This window comes from Salmo salar, chromosome ssa09 (assembly GCF_905237065.1).
Source record: "Salmo salar chromosome ssa09, Ssal_v3.1, whole genome shotgun sequence".
Lineage (NCBI taxonomy): Eukaryota > Metazoa > Chordata > Actinopteri > Salmoniformes > Salmonidae > Salmo > Salmo salar.
Genome location: NC_059450.1, coordinates 58,351,698 through 58,377,369, shown reverse-complemented (window position 1 = coordinate 58,377,369; position 25,672 = coordinate 58,351,698). Strand labels below are relative to the sequence as shown.

General features: G+C 44.3%; 1 protein-coding gene across 1 annotated transcript in view; it reads left to right on the top strand.

The window, feature by feature from the left end:
- Window positions 1-3,912: 3,912 nt before the first annotated feature.
- apln (apelin) overlaps window positions 3,913-25,672 on the top strand; it is a 34,916-nt gene continuing 13,156 nt past the window's right edge. The window contains exons 1-2 of the mRNA XM_014211820.2: window positions 3,913-4,515; window positions 22,952-23,127. Of these exons, the coding sequence (XP_014067295.1) occupies window positions 4,449-4,515; window positions 22,952-23,121 (237 nt within the window). The 5' untranslated portion in view covers window positions 3,913-4,448 and the 3' untranslated portion in view covers window positions 23,122-23,127. The remainder of the gene's footprint in view (window positions 4,516-22,951; window positions 23,128-25,672) is intronic.

The following is a 25,672-nucleotide window of genomic DNA, read 5'->3' as shown; positions in this document are numbered from 1 at the left end:
GGAATTAAACGCCCAAACCCAGACTGAGCAGGGAATATGCTATTTCTCAAAATGTCAGTCATTGTGCAACTTCAGGAAAAAACATGTTTTCTGGTAAAGTGGTAATGAGAGCACCTGTATGGGATAATGCATGCCTTGGACTGATTCTTCAAATTAATTAACTCAAAAACAAAACCATTTTTTAAATTAATTAAGGCAACAACAACAAACAAAAAAAGGCTGATGGGCAAATATCTTTAGGCTTGGCCTCAGTCATCAGCCAGCCCCGAGGCGAGAGGGTTACTTCACATAAAGTGAAGGTTTCAAGTGCTGTATGTAAAAATGGAAGGTGCTCCTGTTATTGGCTCTCAAGTGGGTGGCGCGGACATGCTGGCCCCTGGGACACAGGGGCTTCAAGAGACAAAGGCTGGGCTATGTGAGGTTTAGGGTGGGGCCTTGGGGGCCGTTCTCAGGTCTCTACAGCAGTAAAGTCCGTTTTTTGTGACAGCACATAGAAAAGGTATCGTGGTTGTGACCAAGGGCACACCATCCATCATGTGTCACTGTTCCCCTTTAGTGACTCTCTAGCCCTGTAGGCCAGCCTCAGTTAGCTTATGAGAACCACCATATATCAACTTACATATTATAGCAAACATGGTTTGTGTTTGAATGATTAAAAGGTAAAATAATGAGTTACGGTTTCCAATTTATGAAATATTTTCTATGTAGTGTTAACCATTTCCCTGTTTGATCACTAACATTTATTGTTCAGTCATATTTTGACTGCAGCTTCTGTATTCTGCTGAAAAGGGTGGACCTAAGCAAATCTGCAAAACCAATGTGAAGGGTTGGGTAAGGGGGACATTTTGTAGATATTTCTGATCAGAACAAATATGTTTTTTCCCCCAAAAATATACATACCCTTTTTGGAAATCAACCAGCTGTATTTGTATTTATTATGGATCCTCATTAACTGGTGCCAAGGCAGCAGGTACTGTTCCTGGGGTCCAGCAAAATTTTAAAAGCATTACAATAAATTCACAACAGATTTCACAACACATTATGTGTGTGCCCTCAGGCCCCTAATTTACTACCACATACTGTATCTATAACACAAATCCATGTGTACGTGTGTGTATAGTGCATATGTTATCGTGTGTGTGTGTGTGTATGTCAAGGGTGGCAGGCAAGCCTGGAGGAGTGGGCCCACTCCAGGACCGAGGAGTGGACAGTGTCAGGAACAAACATCCAGTTATCTGGGCCCCCCTGGGTTCGGCTGGGAACGCTGCTCCTCGCGGACCTACTTCCCTATTCCCCAGCTGAGTGCCATTGCCAGGCACGAGGTGGGAAGGATGGTCTCGGGGCCCGAGGGTGTAGCCACAGGGCTATAGCGGTGTGACAGAGCATCCGGCTTGATATTCTTGGATCCCGGTCGGTAGGAGAGGGAGAAGTTAAGCTGGGTGAAAAGCAGGGCCCACCTAGCTTGCCTGGAATTGAGACACTTGGCGGTGCGGAGATATTCCAGGTTCTTGTGATCCGTCCACACAATGAACGAATGTTCCGCCCCCTCGAACCAGTGTCTCCACTCCTCCAACTCCATCTTCACCATGAGAAGATCACGATTCCCCACATTGTAATTCCTCTCCGTGGCATTGAGGCGATGAGAGAAGAAGGCGCAGGGATGTAACTTGAGGTCCAGGGCAAAACAGGACAGGACAGCCCCCACTGACATCCGAATCATCGGCCCCCTCCACGAACTGACGGGACGGGTCAGGATGAACCAATATGGGAGCTGTGGTGAAGTGGTGCTTGAGGTCCCGGAACACCCGGTCAGCAGCTGGGGACCACGTGAACAGAACCTTGGGAGAGGTGAGTGCAGACAGGGAGGAAGCCAGGGTGCTGTGGCCCCAGATAAAGCGGCGATAAAAGTTGGCAAATCCCAGGAAACATTGCATTGCACTCTGGACATAGGCTAGGGCCAATCCACCACTGCTCTCACCTTCCCGGGATCCATCTGTACTTTCCCTGCAGCGATGATGTAACCAAGGAATGGGATGGAATTCTCCGCTTACAAGAAAATCTGGTTCTCCAGGAGGTGCTGGAGGACCTGTCGGATGTGGAGCACGTGTTCTTGGGCTGAGTGAGAGAAAACGAGGATGTCGTCAAGGTAGACGAAGACGAACCGGTTCAACATGTCGCGGAGAATGTCATTGAACAGGGCCTGTAACACTGCTGATGCTTTGGTAAGGCCAAATGGCATGACCAGATATTTGTAGTGACAGCTGGCCGTGTTGAAGTCTTCCACACATACCTCTTCTGTATCTGCACCAGGTGGTAGGCGTATCTGCACCAAGAACCGCTACCCGGTACCACGTATCTGCACCAGGTGGTAGGCGTTCCACAGGTCCAACTTCGAGAAAACGGTAGCCCCCTGGAGCGGCTCGAGGGCCGAGGCGATGAGTGGTACCGGGTAGCGGTTCTTCACTGTGATGTCATTGAGGCCCGGAGTTTTGTCCTTCTTCTCCACAAAGAAGAACCCTGCGCCGGCAGGGGAGGCAGAAGGACAGATACACCCTGCAGTCAAGGCTCAGGAGAAGACCCAGATGCAGACAGTTTTGAAGTAACAAATGTTTATTTCCAAAACAAAGAACAGGTCAAGGGCAGGCAGAGGTCAGTAGTCCAGAGCAGAGTCCGAAAGGTACAGAACGGCAGGCAGGGTCAGGGTCAAGGCAGGCAGAGGTCACTAATCCAGGGTGGTGTGACAAGGGACAGAACGACAGGCAGGGTCAAGGCAGGCAGAATGGTGAAAAAACGGGAAAGCTCGAAAACAGGAACTAGAGACAGAAAGGAGCACGGGAAAAAACGCTGGTAGGCTTGACAAAACAAAATGAACTGGCAACAAACAAACAGAGAACACAGGTATAAAATCACTGGGGATAATGAGGAAGATGGGTGACACCTGGAGGGGGGTGGAGACAAGCACAAAGACAGGTGAATACAGATCAGGGTGTGACAGTGTATGCATGTGTCTGTGCCTATGTTTGTGTTGCTTCACAGTCCCCATTGTTCCTTAAAGTGCATTGTTATCAGTTTTTTAAATCTCATTTTACTGCTTGCATGAGTTACTTAATGTGGGAAACAGTTACATGTAGTCATGGCTCCATGTAGTACTGTGTGCCTCCCATAGTCTGTTCTGGACTTGGGGAGTGTGAAGAGACCTCTGGTGGCATGTCTTGTGAGGTACTTATTGCTCCAATGGCGATAGTGAAACAGGTTGCATTCAACATGATGTGACACACTATTCCTCCTATCTATGGACAAAGCTGATAAGAGTACTTGTTACAGTTGTAGTGGTCGCACGGATAGTTCTCACAATTCAGTACCAGAAATGCAACCTTTCCTGTTTACTGTCTAATAAACAAATGAAAAAACAAGTGCATTTATTTCAGAGCCTTACAGGGAGGGTCGCTTTCTGGTTGCTTTGTTCACCAAAGAATAAAACACTGGAAACGAAACCAAACAAATTACTCAGAGTCAGTGAAACAAACAACTCAAGAGATTGGATCAAGCCAATGAGTCTGCTAAGTTTTTCCTAAGGGTGCTCCCAATGTCGCGGACACTGACTTGAAATACCGCAAAACATTTAACGCCATGACCTAAGTCTCTAAGGACTGGAGTTTTAGACAGAGAATAATGGAAGGGAGCTACATTTAAAGACTACTTTATCAACAAGAGCATGTGGTTGGTTATTATGATAAACCTGGACACCCCCCACGCTCCTACTTCCCTACCCCCGCCTGCCTTTCCTTCCCTCTCTTTCTTTAGTGGGAGGGTCGATGTGTGTGTGTGGGGGGGGGGGGCAACATTGTGGGTGGGGTGGCCCCCTTTTCCAGGACCCACAGAGTCAATGATACATAAGCCACATGACCGACTGGGCTCCTGTTATCCAAGGCAAACAGAGGACTTGCACACACACACACACACACACAGCCAGACAGACCTGCTTCAAACTGCACGCTGACTCCCAGCACATTCACAGCTCTACTGAACTTGGCATTGGCTGCTGTGTTCTCTGAGAAGGAAAGAAAAGCTGCGCACCTCCGTGGGAGAGCTCATAAAAAGACGTGCCTTCAGTCTTGGAGTGGCGTTGTCACACACTGATATACAAATACGCATTTAGACACACACGCATACAGAAATACACACACGCACCAGGCAGGCAGGCAGCCAGACACACACTCCCAGGCACACAAACACACGCACACACCAGGGTGCGTACAGAGGCACGAGCACACTCACTCTTACACACACACAGAGAGAGAAGCAAACAGTCTTGCTCTCTCCCTCTCTCTCTCTCCCTTGCTCGCTCAGTCGCGCTCTCTGCCTCTCTCCCTCCCTCCCATCCACGCACACACACCACTACAGTATATCAGCTAGCGACTACGGGAGAGCCAGAGGGGAGTGCAGAAATGAATGTGAAGATCCTGACGCTGGTGATTGTGCTCTTGGTGTCTCTGCTGTGTTCTGCCAGTGCTGGTGAGTACAGGGCTCGCTCGGGCTTCTGCCTGTAGCCTCCCTATGCTTTATATTTTCTCCCTCGTTATCGGCCCTAAGGCTCGGCTAAGGCAGCTGTAGTTGATCAGTTACCCAGTGTGATTAGCCTTGTGTGCTACTAAAAGGGATGGAATATCAGTTCAGCACCTGACTGTGTACAGTACTGCAGTGCAGTGGTTTCCATGTTATTGTTGCTGGGGCTGTATTTTGTATTGAAGTTTATACGGTGCTATAGGTCATATGCTTTCACTTGATTCAGCTTGAGGGACAGCAGAGATTGTGGCTCATATGAAATATTTAGGGGCTTTTATTGATGGTCATTGCTGTCTATGCTGAGTGCTGTGGCTGAGTGTTGTCAAGGCTGTATCGCTATATGACTGTTGTGACTGTTATGAAATGGACAGTGGACATGGCATGGCACATGTAGTGCGGGGAAATAAATCAACCATAGCTGGTAGAGGCATAAATGGTTGTACAATCCTAATTCCACCCGACTAAATGCATTTATAATGTGTTAGTGTATTGTTAGAACTACATTATAGCAACAGCATGCCTGTTCTCATGGTAATCCAATGCTCTGATTCATTTGGTGTGCTGTTGATGAGGATTGTATTTAGAATGTCTATGGGGGAGGCACATAATCCTAGATGCATGGTTGGGTGGTCTCTTGAGGAGCTCAATTTGTGCTCCTTTGTCACGGTACATTTCCGTAAAGTGTTGCCGCAGTTCTGGACCCATTGTGTTGGACTCGAGTGTGAAATGAGAATCTCCGTGCGTACAAATTACAACAAGCCACAACGAACGTGGAGAATAGTATCGAGAGGTATTTCTCAGTGGTGGGTCATGGGAGTAGGAGCCTTTAGTGATGTGGGAGGGGTGGGTGGGGGGTCAGTTAGCTGACCATTGGCCAGCCTGCAGATGTGGTGCAGGTAACAGTGGAGTGTGAAAACACAACAGTGGGTCTTGTGTCAATGCTTCTAGTTACCTCTCTGAGGATCGGCATCTATCTATTAATCACTGCTGGTCGGCATGTGCGTGTACATAATTGTGTATCTGTGTATATCTACTTGTATTATGTGCCTGACTGTATATGCATCTGTGAGGTGTACTGGCCACACTTGGCGTATAAAACTGCAAGGTGCAGCAGTGAGAGCTCATGTCTCCCATCCTTCCGAGCGTTGCATTCATTACGGTGTGACATGCTATTTTTGTCTCGGCCACACGAGTAAATGGGAAGCAATTATCCTGCATTACGGTCAGTGTCGTTTTTCACAGCCCCTGCGTGTGTCCGACCATGTTCCACGCCCGAGAGCTCACCACCGCGCTACGCTTCCCCTTCCCTGTGCTCTGATTACGGAGGAAAAAAAATGCTTATTCAAATTATTCTACGTCTTTCAGGACACGCTGCCTATATCTGCTCTTTCTCCTTGCCTGTTTCCCTGGCTGGTACTGTAGTATTGTCTACATTGAGAGGGAGAAAGGGAGGCTACTGTATAGCAGCGTTAGTGGGTGTGGGGAGAGATGGATGCTGCTAGTTCGAGCTGGAGTCTGTGTCTGTGCCTGTGCAGCACCAGCCTCTGCTATATGCGCTGTGCTGTCGCGGGAAGGTGTCGGGAGAAGGCTCTGCGTGTAGGAAGTGGGTGTGAAGCCTTTCATCTTGAGACATGCTTTTCCAGTTCACTAGGAGTTCTCCCGGGTTATCTGTTTTCAGGCGTGTGTGTGTAGGCTTGGCGTGGTCAGGCAGAGAAAGGGTGGGGAGCTGTGTGTGTGTATGTGCCTGTTTGTGTGTGTGTGTGTGTTTGGCAGTCAGAGCTCATGGTGCAACAGGCGACAGAACCTCAATCTAACACTCCCCTCCAGCAGTCCTTCAGTGTCACTGAGTAGATTCAGTAGCGCTACAGTGGCCTTGCTGGTTTTATATCACCATCCCTGAACAGCATACCGTACCTCAATTACCCATCTTCAAAAAGGTACACACTACCTTGAGAGCAAGAGAGAGCAGGCAAAGCCTCAGATGTGGTATTCATAATTCATTCTGAAGGCGATCACTTGTCTTCCTCCCCCTCTAACTCTTAAGGGCTGGTATGTAAACAATCCGTATTGTGGAAACAGTCTGGCCTCTCAGGCCTGTCAGCCGAGATATCAAAACCCCATCTTTCACAGGCACGGAAACACCTCCGCCCAAATCCCTAAACACAGAGAGTTGCACAGGAGGAAAACAACAGATGCTGACACACACACACACACACACACACACACACACACACACACACACACACACACACACACACACACACACACACACAAAAGGCACAATGCTGGTGTGTGTTGTTAGAGGCCTGGTTGACTCCCGTTTGACACCCAGGCACATTTGAACAGGTGAGGTGGTTGGTGGTTTTGTGAGGTGGGCATGATAGGGGGGTTCCTCTTACTGGAATTATACAGTGAGGGAAAAAAGTATTTGATCCCCTGCTGATTTTGTACGTTTGCCCACTGACAAAGAAATGACCAGTCTATTATTTTAATGGTAGGTTTATTTGAACAGTGAGAGACAGAATAACAACAAACAAAAGACAGAAAAACGCATGTCAAAAATGTTATAAATTGATTTGCATTTTAATGAGGGAAATAAGTATTTGACCCCCTCTCAATCAGAAAGATTTCTGGCTCCCAGGTGTCTTTTATACAGGTAACGAGCTGTGATTAGGAGCACACTCTTAAAGGGAGTGCTCCTAATCTCAGTTTGTTACCTGTATAAAAGACACCTGTCCACAGAAGCAATCAATCAATCAGATTCCAAACTCTCCACCATGGCCAAGACCAAGGAGCTCTCCAAGGATGTCAGGGACAAGATTATAGACCTACACAAGGCTGGAATGGGCTACAAGACCATCGCCAAGCAGCTTGGTAAGAAGGTGACAACAGTTGGTGCGATTATTCGCAAATGGAAGAAACACAAAAGAACTGTCAATCTCCCTCGGCCTGGGGCTCCATGCAAGATCTCACCTCGTGGAGTTGCAATGATCATGAGAACAGTGAGGAATCAGCCCAGAACTACACGGGAGGATCTTGTCAATGATCTCAAGGCAGCTGGGACCATAGTCACCAAGAAAACAATTGGTAACACACTACGCCGTGAAGGACTGACATCCTGCAGCGCCCGCAAGGTCCCCCTGCTCAAGAAAGCACATATAGATGCCCGTCTGAAGTTTGCCAATGAACATCTGAATGATTCAGAGGACAACTGGGTGAAAGTGTTGTGGTCAGATGAGACCAAAATGAAGCTCTTTGGCATCAACTCAACTCGCCGTGTTTGGAGGAGGAGGAATGCTGCCTATCACCCCAAGAATACCATCCCCACCGTCAAACATGGAGGTGGAAACATTATGCTTTGGGGGTGTTTTTCTGTTAAGGTGACAGGACAACTTCACCGCATCAAAGGGACCATGGACGGGGCCATGTACCGTCAAATCTTGGGTGAGAACCTCCTTCCCTCAGCCAGGGCATTGAAAATGGATTGTGGATGGGTATTCCAGCATGACAATGACCCAAAACACACGGCCAAGGCAACAAAGGAGTGGCTCAAGAAGAAGCACATTAAGGTCCTGGAGTGGCCTAGCCAGTCTCCAGACCTTAATCCCATAGAAAATCTGTGGAGGGAGCTGAAGGTTCGAGTTGCCAAACGTCAGCCTTGAAACCTTAATGACTTGGAGAAGATCTGCAAAGAGGAGTGGGACAAAATCCCTCCTGAGATGTGTGCAAACCTGGTGGCCAACTACAAGAAACGTCTGATCTCTGTGATTGCCAACAAGGGTTTTGCCACCAAGTACTAAGTCATGTTTTGCAGAGGGGTCAAATACTTATTTCCCTCATTAAAATGCAAATCATTTTATAACATTTTTGACATGCGTTTTTCAGGATTTTTTTGTTGTTATTCTGTCTCTCACTGTTCAAATAAACCTACCATTAAAATTATAAACTGATCATTTCTTTGTCAGTGGGCAAACGTCCAAAATCAGCAGGGGATCAAATACTTTTTTCCTTCACTGTATATGGGAGAAATCATCTGCCTTAGGGTAGGGTGGCAATTTCACGTGAGCTGTCAGCAATGCTATTATTCCGTATTAAACTTTGATGTATTGTCGGTTCTCGGGATTCGGCACCAGCATAGTCCCAACTCAGCTGCACCTGTGGTGCGTTCTGGGTCAGGGAGAGCCACAGAGAGGCTGGAGAAAATAAATACAGGCCCTCATTAAGGCACCTACATCCACACAATGTTTCTTTTCAACAATAAAAAAAGGGAAAAGGGAGGCGGCGAGGAAAAGCCAGGATATTTGGTGAAACAACATCAATGGGACCTATGCTAACAGTACCCAGGAAGCCTTAAATCATAATCCCAGCTCCTTCACACTGGCTCTGGTAATGTAAAGAGTATTTTTGTGTCCGCTGTTGCTGCAGTGATTATATGGGCCGTAGAGAGAACAAAAACAGGCACACTTTTCCAGATGTCCTGCAATAACATAATAATGGTGGGCAAACATTTGCGACAGAGTGGACGCAGTAGTTAGGTTATTAGGGGATTATGGGAAATCATTCAGAGGGTCTTTGAGGCACGGGGGCTAGCTTAGTTGGGCGAGTGAGTGGCATCTGGGTTTGTCTTGTTCTCTCCCACACACACAGATACACATGCAGACACACACACACGGTCAGCGGTTCTGATCTATTTTGTGAATAACCTGGATTTCCTCTCTACGCAACGCTGGCAGAGAATCAGAGCCAAACCATCAGTTTCAAGATAGGACAGCTAGTCTGAGAGACACGACACAGACACTCACGGCTCTGTCTCTTTACAGAGGCAACCAGACATGCTCAATAGACAGCAAGAAGGTTTGACCATTGGCTATAGTAGGATAGTACATGCATGGTGGCAATCCTGAATGGACACATCATGTAGGCCTAGTTTCATTATTTTACCCCCAAATCAGGAAGAGCAAATTATTTTATCAGCAACCTCTACTAACTGCTAACTACTTGTTGCACTCGCCACTTGCCTGCCATGTAAATGAATGACAAACATGGAGAAACCGAAATCAAGTCCTAAATCCCTAGTAAAAATCCATAGCCTGCGATTTACTGTATTGAAAAAAACAGTCTGGTCTTGTTGACTTCAATAATAAAGTCTTGGGACTTTATTCATGTTTTTTGTGATAAGCCACTTTATACTGTACATTGGTATTACTCCCACTCACCGTGGACTTCATATAAACCATCCACAATTGCTTTAGAGGAGAGGGAAGAGATTTGGGGGGAAATCATAAGTCATTTGGTAGGCTCCAAGACGTTTGCATATGCGACTGCTGAGGCGCTGTAATGTAATTCAGAAGTCCTTTGAATGACTAAATCACCTCACTTAGAACTTCGGTCAGAAGTCTAAAAATAGAAAAAAAGAAAGGAAAGACAGAGAGAGAGCGGCCATCTTGGAGCACAAGGGTCGTTTAAGCTTTCAGTGGCGAGGGGAGCACCATGCACAACACTGAAATATTAAAAAGCCTCTAAAAACTTCACAGCTGGTGGTCTCACTTGCCTTCCCAAATTTCTGCAGGTAGACGAACAAGAGCAATAAAAGGTGGCATGCAACGGTAGTAAAACAATTAGTCTTGAAACGCTCTCTGCCTCTGCCTGACCCTGAATCCATTATGTGGCCCTAGCTGTTCCGGAGTCGGGACTTAGTCTGTCTCCCTCATATGAGAGCTATGAGAATGCTGCCCTGGGGCAGATGGTTAGGGTTACCCACCATGCTAGCCAGGCCTCTTCTGAGCACCACCAGATCCCTATCCCCAGGCCCAGGTTACTCCCATTCTCGCACCCAATAGCTTAATCAAAACCAGATATTTTCAAAAGCTGAGCTAGTTCCACCAGGGGCTCAATATTAACGTGATTTATGACTCCCTGTTCAAACATTAAGTGTTACATTTAAAGTGGGTGTCAATTGTGATACGCTCAGAGTGGACATTTTTATTAACAGCACACCAAAAACCACTGAATAAATATTCTGGAGTCGTTGGAATGAATGAATGGAGCTTTAATTACTTACACGGTCAATTTACGCAAAACATGGAATGGGAAAATTTGACTCTTGAACAGTGGTGGTCACAGATATCATTTCCCATCATTTCTTGTGGCCAAACATTGTTTTGTTTCATCTCGTTCTTTCATGACAGATATCCATAATTCAATGCTTGGAAATATAGGAGCAGCTGGACATCACTTTAGAATGAGGTAAAACAGAAAGAGAGTGGAATGAAAATATAACCAAAGGCAACTTTGCATCCCTATTAATGCTAAAACCACGTACAGTACATTCAGTATGGACACAGTCCATTTACCTGGTCCAAAGCAAGACACAGCTGGCACTTGTTAGGGACTGTTATATATAAGGAGGACTGGGGAGATTCATGCGAACTCTGAAGTAGTGGATCATGCGTTGGGACGATGGGCCGTGCAAAGGGGGCTTGGCAGAGTTTGGGAACACTTACCAGTGCCCCCACCGGATTGAGTCTTACCTCCAAGGCCCTAGGCCACAGGATGTCCTTATTTCGGCTATACCGCTTTATTTTCTCAAAGACACACATACAAAGTCAAGGTGGGTGAGGTGCACCTCATTTCTCTCCCCACCCCTCCCGATTGAAATTAAATGCATGAAACTAGAAACCATTAGATCACTTTTCCTTCTTATACCCAAGTGGGCTACATGTGGAATCATTCATTTATGAAACAATACATTATTCATGGTGGGAGGAAGTTGCCATTGTGCGTTGTTTGTTTATTAATGATATTTGACTATTTCACGCATGCAGCAGAGAGAGAGAGAGCTCCGTGGGTCAATCAGCCTGTGACTGATAAGTGGAATCTTTCAATACGTTTCCTAATAACTATATTTGGTGTAGGGCTGGACCTCCCACAGTGCACTCTTTCTCTATCTCATTTACTGATGAGGAGAGAGAAAGGTTCCCTCCTTTCTTTGCTGGCCCCTGACCATGAACAGATGTTTGTAAAAGAGGAAAACAAGAAGTGGGATACGTAACCATATATCTCGATCAGGCAAGAAGTTTAGTCAAGTAGTGGCGGAACATCTCTCGGATGCTTCAGGACATACACGCACAGGTTAGCATGTGCAGTACATTTGTCAACAAAACGCCTTAAGAAGCTTATATATTTAAGTTTTATATTACACAATGTGACCCAAGGGACAGGTATCTATACCACAGTTTGTATATAAAACCCTTTTAGAAAAGCCTTACCCCTTGACTCGAACGTTTATATTAATGTTGTTATAAATGCAGGTGGCATAAATCCTGCTACTGCTAGGAGGTCTGCCAGTCAGGAAAGAATAGCTGACTTGGCTATTCACCTATGTGTGCGTTTGCTGTTTACCTAACCATGTCTGACGTCAAAATGCCCTCATTAGCTGAGAAACAGTCTTATGCAATGTTGATGCTATTTTCCTTTCAATCCTACCCTATGGGAGAAGCACTGATCCCTAAAGTAGCAGAGCGTGTGCGGTGAAACTTTGGCGTCTCACATACACACACACACACACACACACACACGCACACACACACACACACACACACACATGGGAGAGGGCACGTCAGTTCACAGCAAGGGGGCAGTGATGATACAAGAGAGGGGAGGGGCTAGAGCTGGTGCTTCACATTTGATTAGCGTGCCCATGGAAACAGGCGGATGGAGGATCCCTCTGCCCTTGCCATGCTGTTTCTGGAGATTAAGGCAACACCCACCTCACCTCCTCGCTGATTAGTCTACCTACCAACCGACGTGCTGGGCCTCAGCCCACTACTGCTTACTGGAATATCCAGGTCTAAAACACCATTCGCCTATTGCTACCTCCAGCCTCCTACTTGGGGTGTTAAATCCTCTTTCAGACAGCAGGCTGCTGCCGTCCTGGAAGCCAGTTCAGGGAGAAATCTCTCTTCAAATGCTTTGCATGATCGGCTCTCTGATTTTGCCTGTGTTTAAAGGCCCTAAAATGCAGTAAACTCCTAGCCATAGATTCACATCAATCCATTGAGTTGGATGGTGGATGAATGAAAGCAGGCAGGCGGTCCAGTGGTGGACTCCATTGCTTCATTAGTTGACCCTTCAGCGTCGCTGCCGCCGCCCGAGGCCCTTTGAACACGCAGAGCTCTGATCATAGGTACCAGAGCAGGCTGCCCCGTCTCACACCTCATCACGAAACACTCTCACTAATTTGGGAGCATGTGTAGTTCACTCAAAGGGCTGCAACTTCACAGCCGATATAGGGGGTAAGGTGGGGCTCAAAGGGACATCTGCAGAAACAGAGCGGTCTGCGAAATGTGTTAAAATTTTTCTGAGCCCTCAACTTAAGTGAGTGATAGTTAGCGGAGTTTAGAAAGGGGGTTAAGTTAGAGCTGGGAACATGCAGCGGGCGCTATGTTTAATGCACTTTCGTTTCCTCTAGGGAGTGGTTAGGGGCAAAGCCAGCCTTCATTTCACCCCCCGCAAACTCATTATTATCACAGACAAGCACCACAATGCTACATATCAAATAGGGCCGAGCAGCAGTGGAACACACTGCTTGGAACACTCTGCTCGGCATGAAAGCAAAGGGCTGACACACACATACAGGGCCCAAGCCCTCTCGCCAAGGGGAAAGGGTTGGAAAGAATAAGCTGCCCAGTCAGGTTAATTATGCGCTGAAATTTGTAAACTGGGAAACCTGATCCATTCCAACTGACAATGTCATTATTTTTGCTCCCTGAGTGCCTTTCACAGTGGCTGCCATGGTAACGTGGGTCTGAAAGTCCGCTAGGGAATGGCACCAGTTTCTGCCAAGGCCCAGAGTTACCGGTAGGCATGCGATTAGCAGCACACTGACAGACTCCGGCTTCAACAGGCAGAACATTTCCAAATGGAGGTTCTGAATGCTGAACAGGGCAGAGGTGTCTGCTTCTTCCACTGAATTTCCATATCTGAGGTAGTGGTAGATGTAAAGGCGAAAGCTAGACTAGCAGACGGCTAGCAAAGCCACCACCCTGCCTTAGCAGCATCAGCAGAAGCTTTGCTCATGCTAGGGCTAAAATAGCGAAGCTAGGGAAAATGGGTTGGCTTGTACTGTATGTACTGGCATGATTAACATGTCTCATTTCTGTCTAAACATTCTTGATCCCCCTCATATACTCCTGGAGGGTGCATCCCTGGGCACAGTATGTGGGGTGTGTCTGTGTGTGTCTGGGTCTGTGGGTTAGTGTGTCTGTGGGAGTACTAAACACACAGGGAATCACTGGGTGCAGGTCCATGCCTTATTTTAGTGAATGAAGGAAGCATGTGATGGAAACAGTGTGGGCTCACTCCTCTTACCGTACGTCACACTAATAACCATAGCTACACTCACTGGGGTATTTATTCTTACTCTCACGCAAACACATCCCTAGCAGTGTTACCCATAAGGATCGCCCAGGCAAATGCACGGAATTAGGTACAAAGCAAACTGTTTCAATGTTCTGTATATACAGCTACAGACTATGTATATACAATGATATGTATAAAACGCTGCAGATAACGCTGCAGATAACATCATAAACTGCTATCGCACATTCACCGAAGAAGGCCCTCAGCTAACTGGACTACCATGAAACAGAGTGTCGGTTCTGCAGGGGTTATTATTTCCACGGAAAAGGGACATGCTGTACTGTAAGCTGCACTGAACCATGGTCCTCTGCCTCAGTAGGTTTTGAACAGATAATGAATCTCTGGCTGAATCAATGGAGCTCATTATCACGTCCCCGTCACCTGTGACATGAGGCACTTAGCCGTTGACAGCATCAAATATGAGCCTGATGATGCCCCATGGTAGATGTGGCATCAAGCAGCGAGGCACTGGTGCCAGTGTTTTACCAAGCAAGGCTGCTGGTTCTCTTCTCTCCTGTTCTCTCCTCTACCTTCTGGTCCCTCCCCTTCTCATCTCTTCTGTTCTCCTCTCCTCTTTCTTCCACTCTCTTCTCTCCTGTTCTCTCATGTCCTCTACCCTCATCTCTCGCCATGGTTACTGCAGAGCAGAGCCAGTTCCAGTCCGATGCTCTCGTTTCCTCTCTATGGCAGCTGCTTGTTTACACATCAAGGGCCTCTCAGGCTGCCTCAATCCTCTGCTTCATGGAAGGAGAGAACGGAGAGCAAGATGTAGGGTGTGGAGGAGCAGGAGGAAGGGGGGATGGAGGGACAGATGAAGAAAGAGAGAAAACAGAGCAAGAGGGATTGTTTTCCGATCGCTCTGTGAACCGTGAAAGATAATCGATAAGACAGTGCACTGATTCATAATCAGTTTAGCTGAGCAATGAGCAAAGACTATTCCAGTTAAGAAACAGATAAGATTAGTTGAAACGGTGTATTAATTTGCTTTTACGCACAGAAAATGAAACACTGCAAGGATTCAATTTCAGTGCGACACGCTTGAGGAACCTTGTTGATTCTGTATCAATCCATAAATAACCAGTTCAGCCTTCTCACCTGTTGCTGGTTTACTCATGGACCTGGAAAGAGAAAAAAAATCTCCTATTTCCTGGCGACCGAGTTAAGTCTAAAGCCATTGGTAAATGTACAAGACCAGAGATGTGTTATGTGGGCCTCTTGGCATCCTACACAACCAGCTTTTCTCTACAAAAGAAACAGTGCTCCTGATTCTCCATTCCCTGTGTGCTTCCTCCATCGGCGTGCCACGTCTCTGCAATGTGATATCCAATTTACCCATGCGGCTATCGATCGATAGACTTGGCACCAGTCAGCAGGCATCCATTTCTCCCTACTACTCCCCTCTCTCTCTGACAGAACGACGAGCGCTGGTAGACGTACAACTCTGCCCGGTTGATGGGGCTGCAGGGGCATTGACAGGGAAGGGCTGTCAGAAACACTGTGTATCGGCCAGTTCTGAAATGAGATAGAGAAAGTGAAAAAGGCAAAGTAATGGATGGCATCTGAGGAGTGTGGTGAAACAAAGGAAGGGGAATTAGATAGCAGCCGACTGGCGATGTATCATTGAGCCTGGAAGCAGGCCAGTTTGTGACACAGCTCTGCTTCTCTCAGTCTTCCTCTCGCTCTCTTTCTCCCTCTCTCTCACCACTTCCCTCTCAGATAGGTCTGGAGAGGCAGCAGCGGTAGCTACAATTTTTCCGGCATTCCAGAAATTCCCTCTTAATTCGAGTTTACTTAGGGAATTACCAGAAGGGGAAGAAATGCCTGAGTTTGGTTGTGATGAGGGCCTGGGCTCTGGGGTCAGATGTTGAGATAAGGAGGGGTGGTATTGTGAGAAATATCTCATCTCTGCCATATTGCTTCCTTACCCGCTTATCATGTTTGTGGGAATCCCACAGTTGGATAATATCAAATTGGATGCTACATATGCTGGATCCAATTTCACAGCAATACGATAGTATAGTGGTTTTTGTTTATGGAGATGAAATGTGCATTAACAAATTATTACTTTGAGTTGGGCCTCAATTACAAGGTCTTATGTGATTTGGATGGCTGCCTTCTCATCCCATCTATCCAGATATGGCTAAAGATACATGCCTGGAACTGGAAGTTGCTATATCATGTCTGGCCCAGCTTGATACCTTCTCTCCTGGTGGGAAGAGTCAATCCATAACTGCCAGTCTTATCACTGGGCCCTGGCTTATTTTTAGCAGCTTTCATTACACCTTTCTTTCCTGTGGCCAGACGGGCAGTAGGGCTGAGATCTGTCAGGAGATGTGCTCCCCTCAGAGCCCAGCGTTGAGCAGCGACTGACAGTGGCAGGAAACATCTAAATTGTCTCATTACAGATCCGGGTTATGACAGACTGAGCGACCCAGAGAGGAGAGGGAAGCGGGTGATGAGTTGTGTTCAGCACAGCCGGCCCAGGTGTAATTACTGTGTGTGTGTGTGTGTGTGTGTGTGTGTGTGTGTGTGTGTGTGTGTGTGTGTGTGTGTGTGTGTGTGTGTGTGTGTGTGTGTGTGTGTGTGTGTGTGTGTGTGTGTGTGTGTGTGTGTGTGTGTGTGTGTGCATATGGGGGGGGGGGGGGCTGTTTTAGATGCTGAAATATGCAACAGAGCCTTTTCCCCGGTGCAAATGAACTAGCCCACTGTTTCCTGCAAATATGTTATATGTGCCCAGAAGAAGATTAGCCCAGGAAATGAAACTTGAGATGTCTGGCATTTCATGGGGAATTACATCGAAAACATTTTTAAAAAATTAACATTTGCCTTCTGGTACAATAACAGTAATTCACCATTGTGTAAAAACCTTCAAATCGTGGCGCTGTCTCCATTTCCTGATTCTAATGCTATTCTAAACTGTTTAGAACATGATCAATGAATATCAAGTGTCAAAATATGGTGGGGGTTCAACCACTGTACATGATATGTGTGCTGATACGTGTGCGTTCACTGTAATGGCATGTGGATAATGAATTCAATTCAGGTAAAAGCTGTTACCCATTCAAATGAGTTTACCTTGTCAGCTGGAGAAGGGGTCCGCATGTGTGCAGCGAAGAGATGTTAATTAAACCCTAGTCTGAAAGCTCCTTAACAGAAGAGGATCCACCATCCACCACCCCATTGACAGCCCTTGCTAGTTCATTCATCAGCCTCAGTTTCTCCAGTTGTGTTTTGATGCGCTGGATACAGGAAGCAGACATGGGGAGACAGGAATGGTCTCCAGACACTTTCCATAAACCTAGTCAATTAGGAGAATCACTAGAGGCTAACGTAATCATGACTTTGACAACTGCTCTATTGCAGCCCTTAAGTATCTCCGCTCCTTTTCCCACCTGTACGGGAGGATGTGGATGATTGTCCAGTCTAGGAGAAGACATAAAACCTAAGGAAGGTTCTTCCCAGGAGAATTCTAAAAATGGGGCCAGTCTCTCCCATGGGAGGAGCCTGGAATGTCATGACACCATGTGAGTGATGTCACTTTGGTTTTTGACAGGAAAAGCCTAATGGGAATTGTTGTTTATTTTTCAGGAAAGGTATTTATGTGTCTCTCCGCAAAAGATGCCTCTTTTAGGAACGCACACGCATCTTTGGTTTCGGACGGACGTGAAGTTGAGAACGGAAATGTGTGACGAATTCTGATAGACGAAGTATAGCTTAGATTTAAAATGCTAAAATATTCACTGGGTCGGAAATAACCCAGCTAGCACATTTGGTCCCTTGGAAGTTTTGGGAACATACTATGTTTTTGGTTTCACATTGGTTGTGGGAATGAAGCCAGATGTTTCTTGACCGGTAAAACAGAATGATTTTAAAACGTTCTGAAAACAGAAGTGAACATTTTTAACTGTTCTGGGAACGTTCATTAGGTTGCAGAGGAGGTTCTATAAAGGTTTTATTAACGCTCTGAGAATGGAAATTATAGGTTATTTGGAGGTGTTTGAATAAGTTCCTTAAAACTTTCACTGAATGTTTCAATAAGACTTTTCATAACAACTGCTAGGTTATTTTGGGTTGACTTTTTTGAACTCCAAGCACAGATAGGACACATGGAAATGAATTTCCTTATGCGTTAATAATGCAAACACATTTATGTTTTATTGTGACATGGCATCCTTGACATTGTTCTCTATCCACTGCGCCATACAAAGCTGTTCATTTTAGTATATTCAAACAGACCACATTTCAAAGGAAACAAGCACTCATTAACCCTTTACACTCGTACCTGTATACGGGTTGAAAATGGCAGATTTGAACACTGACAAGTGCCTAAACTGAAACGCAATGGCTGTACGGTAGGTAACATGCTATACATGACGTCAGAGCTCAGGTTCTCCGCTTCACAGCTCTTTTGACTGACAGCCATTCAGAACATGCCCCCATCCCTCCCACTAATTTGGCAACTTTGGCAAATATTTTTGTCTGACTGAGGGAAATGCTGTAAATTAAGAGGACTGAATGTATTTTGAAAGCAAGCCAAGCACAAGCCAAATGAGCACTTCAAATTTCCATATCTCAAAATCAATGTAATATACAGTGTCAACGTTTATGATCACTATGTTTGATGTACAGTTACAAGATGACATGCCATTATACCCTGGGTTATTCTTAACAGAATGAGCCTATGTTTGTTGTATTGCGAAGAAAAGCTGCTACGGACCACGCATCTGAATGCACTCATGACTCCATTCTATGCGCACCAAAATTACCATCTGCTTCTCTGAATTGCCTTGTGAAAGCCTAAGATCGTATTTTATAATTTAGCTAGGCATGTTGGCAATAGAACAAGCTTTCAAATGAGCCCCACCTGACCCAGATTGCAATTTATAATGGACCGTTTTTGGATTGCGTAAACAACAACAGTAATTGTGTGATAGTGGGGATGCAGTGATTGCTCTAGTTCCTCAACGGCACAGCCAGGAGAGCTCAAAAACACACTTTATAGTTGAAGACTCTTCTTTGAGTCATAAAAGTGCATTGAAATGACTTAGGAGAAACTTGGAGACACTAGTTTGACCTCTCACTCAAACCTTTGTCATTTTTTGTGTCTCAAGTTGCTCCTACCCCAAATGTTTAAAGAATATTTTTGTTACTTAACTTACATCTAGACGTTCCGCTAGCGGAACACCTGCTCCAATATCCAATGATAGGCGTGGCGCGAATTACAAATTCCTCAAAAATACAAAAACTTCAATTTTTCAAACATATGACTATTTCACAGCATTTTAAAGACAAGACTCTCCTTTATCTAACCACACTGTCCAATTTCAAAAAGGCTTTACAGCGAAAGCAAAACATTAGATTATGTCAGCAGAGTACCAAGCCAGAAATAATCAGACACCCATTTTTCAAGCTAGCATATAATGTCACAAAAACCCAGAAGACAGCTAAATGCAGCACTAACCTTTGATGATCTTCATCAGATGACACACGTAGGACATTATGTTATACAATACATGCATGTTTTGTTCAATCAAGTTCATATTTATATCAAAAAACAGCTTTTTACATTAGCATGTGACGTTCAGAACTAGCATACCCCCCGCAAACTTCCGGGGAATTTGCTAACAATTTACTAAATTACTCACGATAAACGTTCACAAAAAGCATAACAATTATTTTAAGAATTATAGATACAGAACTCCTCTATGCACTCCTCTATGCACTGTGCTATGTATTCTAAGTACATAGCCCAGCCATCACGGGCTAGCTATTTAGACACCCGGCAAGTTTAGCACTCACCAATATCAGATTTACTATTATAAAAGTTTGATTACCTTTTGTTGTCTTCGTCAGAATGCACTCCCAGGACTGCTACTTCAATAACAAATGTTGGTTTGGTCCAAAATAATCCATCGTTATATCCGAATAGCGGCGTTTTGTTCGTCGTCCCAGACACTATCCGAAATGGTAAATCAGGGTCGTGCGCATGGCGCAATTCGTGACAAAAAAAATCTAAATATTCCATTACCGTACTTCGAAGCATGTCAACCGCTGTTTAAAATCCATTTTTATGCCATTTTTCTCGTAAAAAAGCGATAATATTCCGACCGGGAATGTCCATTTAGCTAAACAGAGGAAAGAAAACAAAGCTTTCGGTCGACGCAGGCACGAGCCTGAGTCTCACAGTACTGTAACCAGCCACTACCCAAACGCGCTACTTTTTTTCAGCCAGAGCCTGCAAAGCCACGATACAGCATTTTGCCGCCTTCTGAGAGCCTATGGCAGCCGTAGGAAGTGTCACGGGACAGCTAAGAACGACACCTTGTCAGACAGGCCACTTCCTGCATGAAATCTTCTCAGGTTTTTGCCTGCCATATGAGTTCTGTTATACTCACAGACACCATTCAAACAGTTTTAGAAACTTTAGGGTGTTTTCTATCCAAAGCCAATAATTATATGCATATTCTAGTTACTGGGCAGGAGTAGTAACCAGATTAAATCGGGTACGTTTTTTATCCAGCCGTGAAAATACTGCCCCCTAGCCATAACAGGTTAATGTATCCAGAGTATTTTCACATAGGAAATTTATAACGCACATAAAATAAACAATGTAATGTTTGGATTCAGTCTTGTATCCATATAGACCAATTCCTACAAGTTAATATTTATTTTATTTTTTATTTCACCTTTATTTAAACTAGGTAGGCCAATTGAGAACAAGTTCTAATTTACAACTGCGACCTGGCCAAGATAAAGCAAAGCAGTGCGACAAAAACAACAACACAGAGGTACACATGGAATAAACAAACATACAGTCAATAACACAATAGAAAAATCTATATACAGTGTGTGCAAATGAAGTAAGGAGGTAAGGCAATAAATAGGCCAATAGTCGTGAAGTAATTACAATTTAGCAATTAACACTGGAGTGATATATGTGCAGATGAGGATGTGCAAGTAGAAATACTGGTGTGCAAAAGAGAAGAAAAACAGAAACAAATATGGGGATGAGGTAGGTAGTTGGTTGGATGGGCTATTTACAAATGGGCTGTGTACAGCTGCAGCGATCAGTAAGCTGCTCTGACAGCTGACGCTTAAAGTTAGTGAGGAAGATATGTCTCCAACTTCAGTGTTGAGTTAAGATCAGTTGTGGCCAATCAGTGGGTGTGGCCAACACAGTTGAACACACTTAACAAGATAGAGGATAGACAGTTTTGTTAATGCTAAGAACGGAATGTATATGTTTTAAAATAACAGTCTCAGAACGTTCTCTGAATGTTATTAAAGTTTTCTTGTAGTTTTTATAGAACGTTTTTTTCACGTTCTAAGAACGGAATGTAGGTTTTTAAATAACATTCGTTACAAAAGTTTTCTTGTGTTTTTTTATGGAAAGGTTTCTTAACGTTCTCGGAACAATTTGAGAACATGACTTTAAATAGAACCATGAGGAAACCTGTGTAGGCAATGTTATCCTCAAGTACTGAAATTCCCACAGAAGAATGTTGTTTCTTAACATTCTCTGAACTATTTGAGAAAATTCCCAATGTCCAACCAGTTGGAGAACGTTCCTAGAACATTACCACAATTGAAATAAAATGTAACCATGTTTGAACTTTTAGGAAAAGTTCTGTAAAAGTCATGAAATACTAAGAAAATAACATGTATTTGTCAAGTTCCTTAAATGTGCTGAGAATGTTCCAAAGCCAAGCAACTATCATGCACCATTCCCAGAACGTTGTGGGAAAGTTGTATGCAAAATAACATAGGACAACCACGCTTTCACCAAGCTCTAAGAACATTATACGCTAGCTAGGAAGGGTTGTGATTGATGGATGACATCATGTTTCACGAGGTTGTCAACTTGTTCAGTTAATTAGGTTAGCAAATTGTAAATGAATTGCATACAAGAGTTGATTTCATCCATCTATTAGTTACTATAATTTTTTCCTTTTATTTCTTTTTTAACAAAGCCTTACTAGAATTTTCCACTGTGAGACATTCAATCTTTTTGACAAGCTCACACAAAAATTCCAACTAAACTAAGTACTGACATTTTATGCGACTAAAGCAATGAATGGGGGTTGTGTGAAAGATCACCCACATTAAATATCATATAATGGTATCAAGATACTCAACAAAAAACCCTTGGAAGTCTGTACTCTCTCAAGAACGTCTTTGAGTTTGCAAAAAAGGTCGAAGAGGTTACGGAGACACTGAAGTGGATCAAACCATTTGGAGTAGAGGCTTAAAAGATCAAGCCACACTTATTGAGAAATGACTAGAAACATCTGGGTTCACTCTCTGACACACACACACACACACACACACACTGTGGGACGCATACTACTATTTAGCCTGTCCCTAATCTTGGGTCAAGCACAGGGTGCTGTGGTATGTACCTTCACCAAACCTGGTGTGTGAGACATCTGCAATCTTGAAGTGAGTCACAAGGGACATGAGACACCACGGTTTAGGTTTCTCACAGAGGTCGAGCTACATCTGCTGTGTTTTGGTTCCACCACATTGACTTGATGAACTTCAATGCATGGGTGGGCTAAGAGAGGCCCACACACATGCTATCTTTGCATATCTTCGATTGGCTCATCCGCTATAGCTCTTATCCATATTTGTGTCTTACGTACACATGGCTGAGAGTGAGATCACGGAAGTCACAATCAAAATGAGGATCAATCTAGCTGAGGATAGAAGTAGCGAAACTCATTGATAGGCTACATACAGTACATGTGCACAGGGAGGCCATTTTAGGGTGCTGACATGCATCACCTCTGGTCCTACAGAAGTAGTAAAACTCATTGATAAGTACATGTGTGTAGTGGTGGCCCTTTTGGGGTGCTAACATGCATGACCTCTGGTCCTACAGAAGTAGCAAAACTCATTGATAAAGTACATGTGTGTAGTGGTGGCCATTTTGGGGTGCTAACAAGAGTTTATTATTATTCTACAGGTCCCATCATGGCCTCCACGGAGCATGGCAAAGCACTAGAAGAGGCGGGCGCCGTGAGAAGGCTGGTCCAGCAGAACCCCGGCAGGGGTGGCCAGAGCCACAGACCGGCCGGCTGGAAGAGGAGACGCCCACGACCCCGTCTCTCCCATAAGGGGCCCATGCCATTCTAGAGCAAGGTGAGTTCCATACCGCACCACACATCTCGATGCATAGGCCCCTGTTGCCAAAGTTCATTCCCTTTAAAGGGAGTATCTTACCCTTTATCTGGTCATCAGGGCTGATGATGAAAACTGAGGTCTAGTGTGAGATCCAGCCTTTGTGACTGATCCCTCTCCAGGACGTATCACTCAGCATGTTTAGTCAGTGTGTGGAAAAGTCAAACTGTAACAGGAAGAAAAGGACATCTGTAAATGGCTATCACGTCCTCCCCTCTCAACTTAATCACAACACAGGGACGTTATTGTTGGCACAGGCAAAGCCTACCGGTTTAATGTATTCATCTTACTCCAGAAGTGTTGTTTACACAGTGAAAGCTAATATACTGCTTTTTGAGGGAGGACGATTATACTCAGAAACATAATCTGGGTGAGTCAACTCTAGAGGAACAAACGTTTTCCTTCAATCTGATAATGTCAATTAAAATAATTAACCAAAGATAATACTTAGCGGGGTTGAGTTCGTAGCATTGCCACAGTAGTGTATCTTTCACATTAAAGAATATTTTACTTTCCGTCTCGAAAAACAAGACTTTGTGTGTGGAAAAGTAAGACACGTCTTTCATCCCAAAATGTGTGAAAATATTGTCTTTTCACCTTCTACCGGCACTGTCTGCACACACTTTTCAACGCTATTGTAAAACATACCCTGTGTCATTCAATTATCTCCAAGCAGGTTTTACGGGAAAAATAGCACTCATGAAAATCACACAACACCACAGCTAGCATCTTAGCAGACAATCAGTGCCCTTGCTTAACTTCTCAGGGCTATGGGGGACGCTACCATCCCACCTGCGGGACACACTATTCAACAGCCAGTAAAATAGCAAGGCGCGAAATACAAAACAGCAAATATCTCATAATTTCATTTTCTCAAACAATCAACTATTTTACACCATTTTAAAGATAAACTTCTTGTTAATCTAACCACATTGTCCGATTTCAAAAAGGCTTTACGGCGAAAGCATACAATTAGATTATGTTAGGACATAAACCACACAGCCATTTTCCAAGCAAGGACATGCATCACAAAAACCAAAAATACAGCTAAAATATTCACTAACCTTTGATGATCTTCATCAGATGGCACTCATAGGACTTCATGTTACACAATACATGTATGTTTTGCTCGATAAAGTTCATATTTATATAAAAAAAAAACATTTTACATTGGCGCGTGATGTTCAGAAAATATATTCCCACCAAAACCACCGGTGAATGTCCACATCAATTTACAAGAATACTCATCATAAACGTTAATAAAATTTACAACAGTTATTGAAAGAATTATAGATATACTTCTCTTTAATGCAACCGCTGTGTCAGATTTTAAAATACCTTTACGGAGAAAGCACATTTTTCAATATTCTGAGTACATAGCTCGCCATCAAAGCAAGCTATACAGATACCCGCCAAGTTCTGGGGTCAACTAAACTCAGAATTAGTATTATAAATATTCTCTTACCTTTGCTGATCTTCATCAGAATGCACTCCCAGGACTGCTACTTCCACAAGAAATGTTCTTTTTGTTCGTAATACTCCATATTTATGTTCAAATACTTCAGTTTTGTTCGTGCGTTCAGATCACTATCCAAAGGCATAACGCGCGAGCGTAAATCCAGACATGAAAAGTCAAATAGTTCCATTACCGTTCGTAGAAACATGTCAAACGTTGTTTACAATCAATCCTTGGGGTCTTTTTAACCTAAAACGTTGATAATATTCCAACCGGACAATAGCGTATTCATTCAAGAAGAAAAAGAAGGAACGGTGTGCTGGCGAGCTCGCACACATCACCAAGTCCTTTGTCCATAGGCAGTCCACTCATTGACTGAGCTCCTATTTTCTGCCCAGTAACAGGAGAAGGAGGAAACACGTTTCTAAAGGCTGTTGACAGCCAATGGTAGCCTTAGGAAGTGCAACGTGACCCCACAGACACTGTAGTTTCGATAGGGATTCAAAAGAAGAACTACAATCCTCAGATTTCCCACATCCTGGTTGGATTTTTCTCAGGTTTTTGCCTGCCATATGAGTTCTGTTATACTCACAGACATCATTCAAACAGTTTTAGAAACTTCCGAGTGTTTTCTATCCAAATATACTAATAATATGCAAATATTGGACTCTGGGCACGCTTTTCATCCGAAAATGAAAATACTGCCCCCTATACCTTAAATATACGTAATCAGAACTGTAATTCTAAAGCCTCAGTGTACTCTTGTTGACCTATAGTACTGGTGAAGGTACACTACTGTTCAAAAGTTTGGGGTCACTTAGAAAAGTCCTTGTTTTTGAAAGAAAAGCACATTTTTTGTCCATTAAAATAACATCTATTTGATCAGAAATACAGTGTAGAAATTGTTAATGTTGTAAATGACTATTGTAGCTGGAAATGGCTGATTTTGAATGGAATATCTACATAGGTGTACAAAGGGCCATTATCAGCAAACATCACTCCTGTGTTCCAATGGCAAGTTCTGTTAGCTAATCCAAGTTTATCATTTTA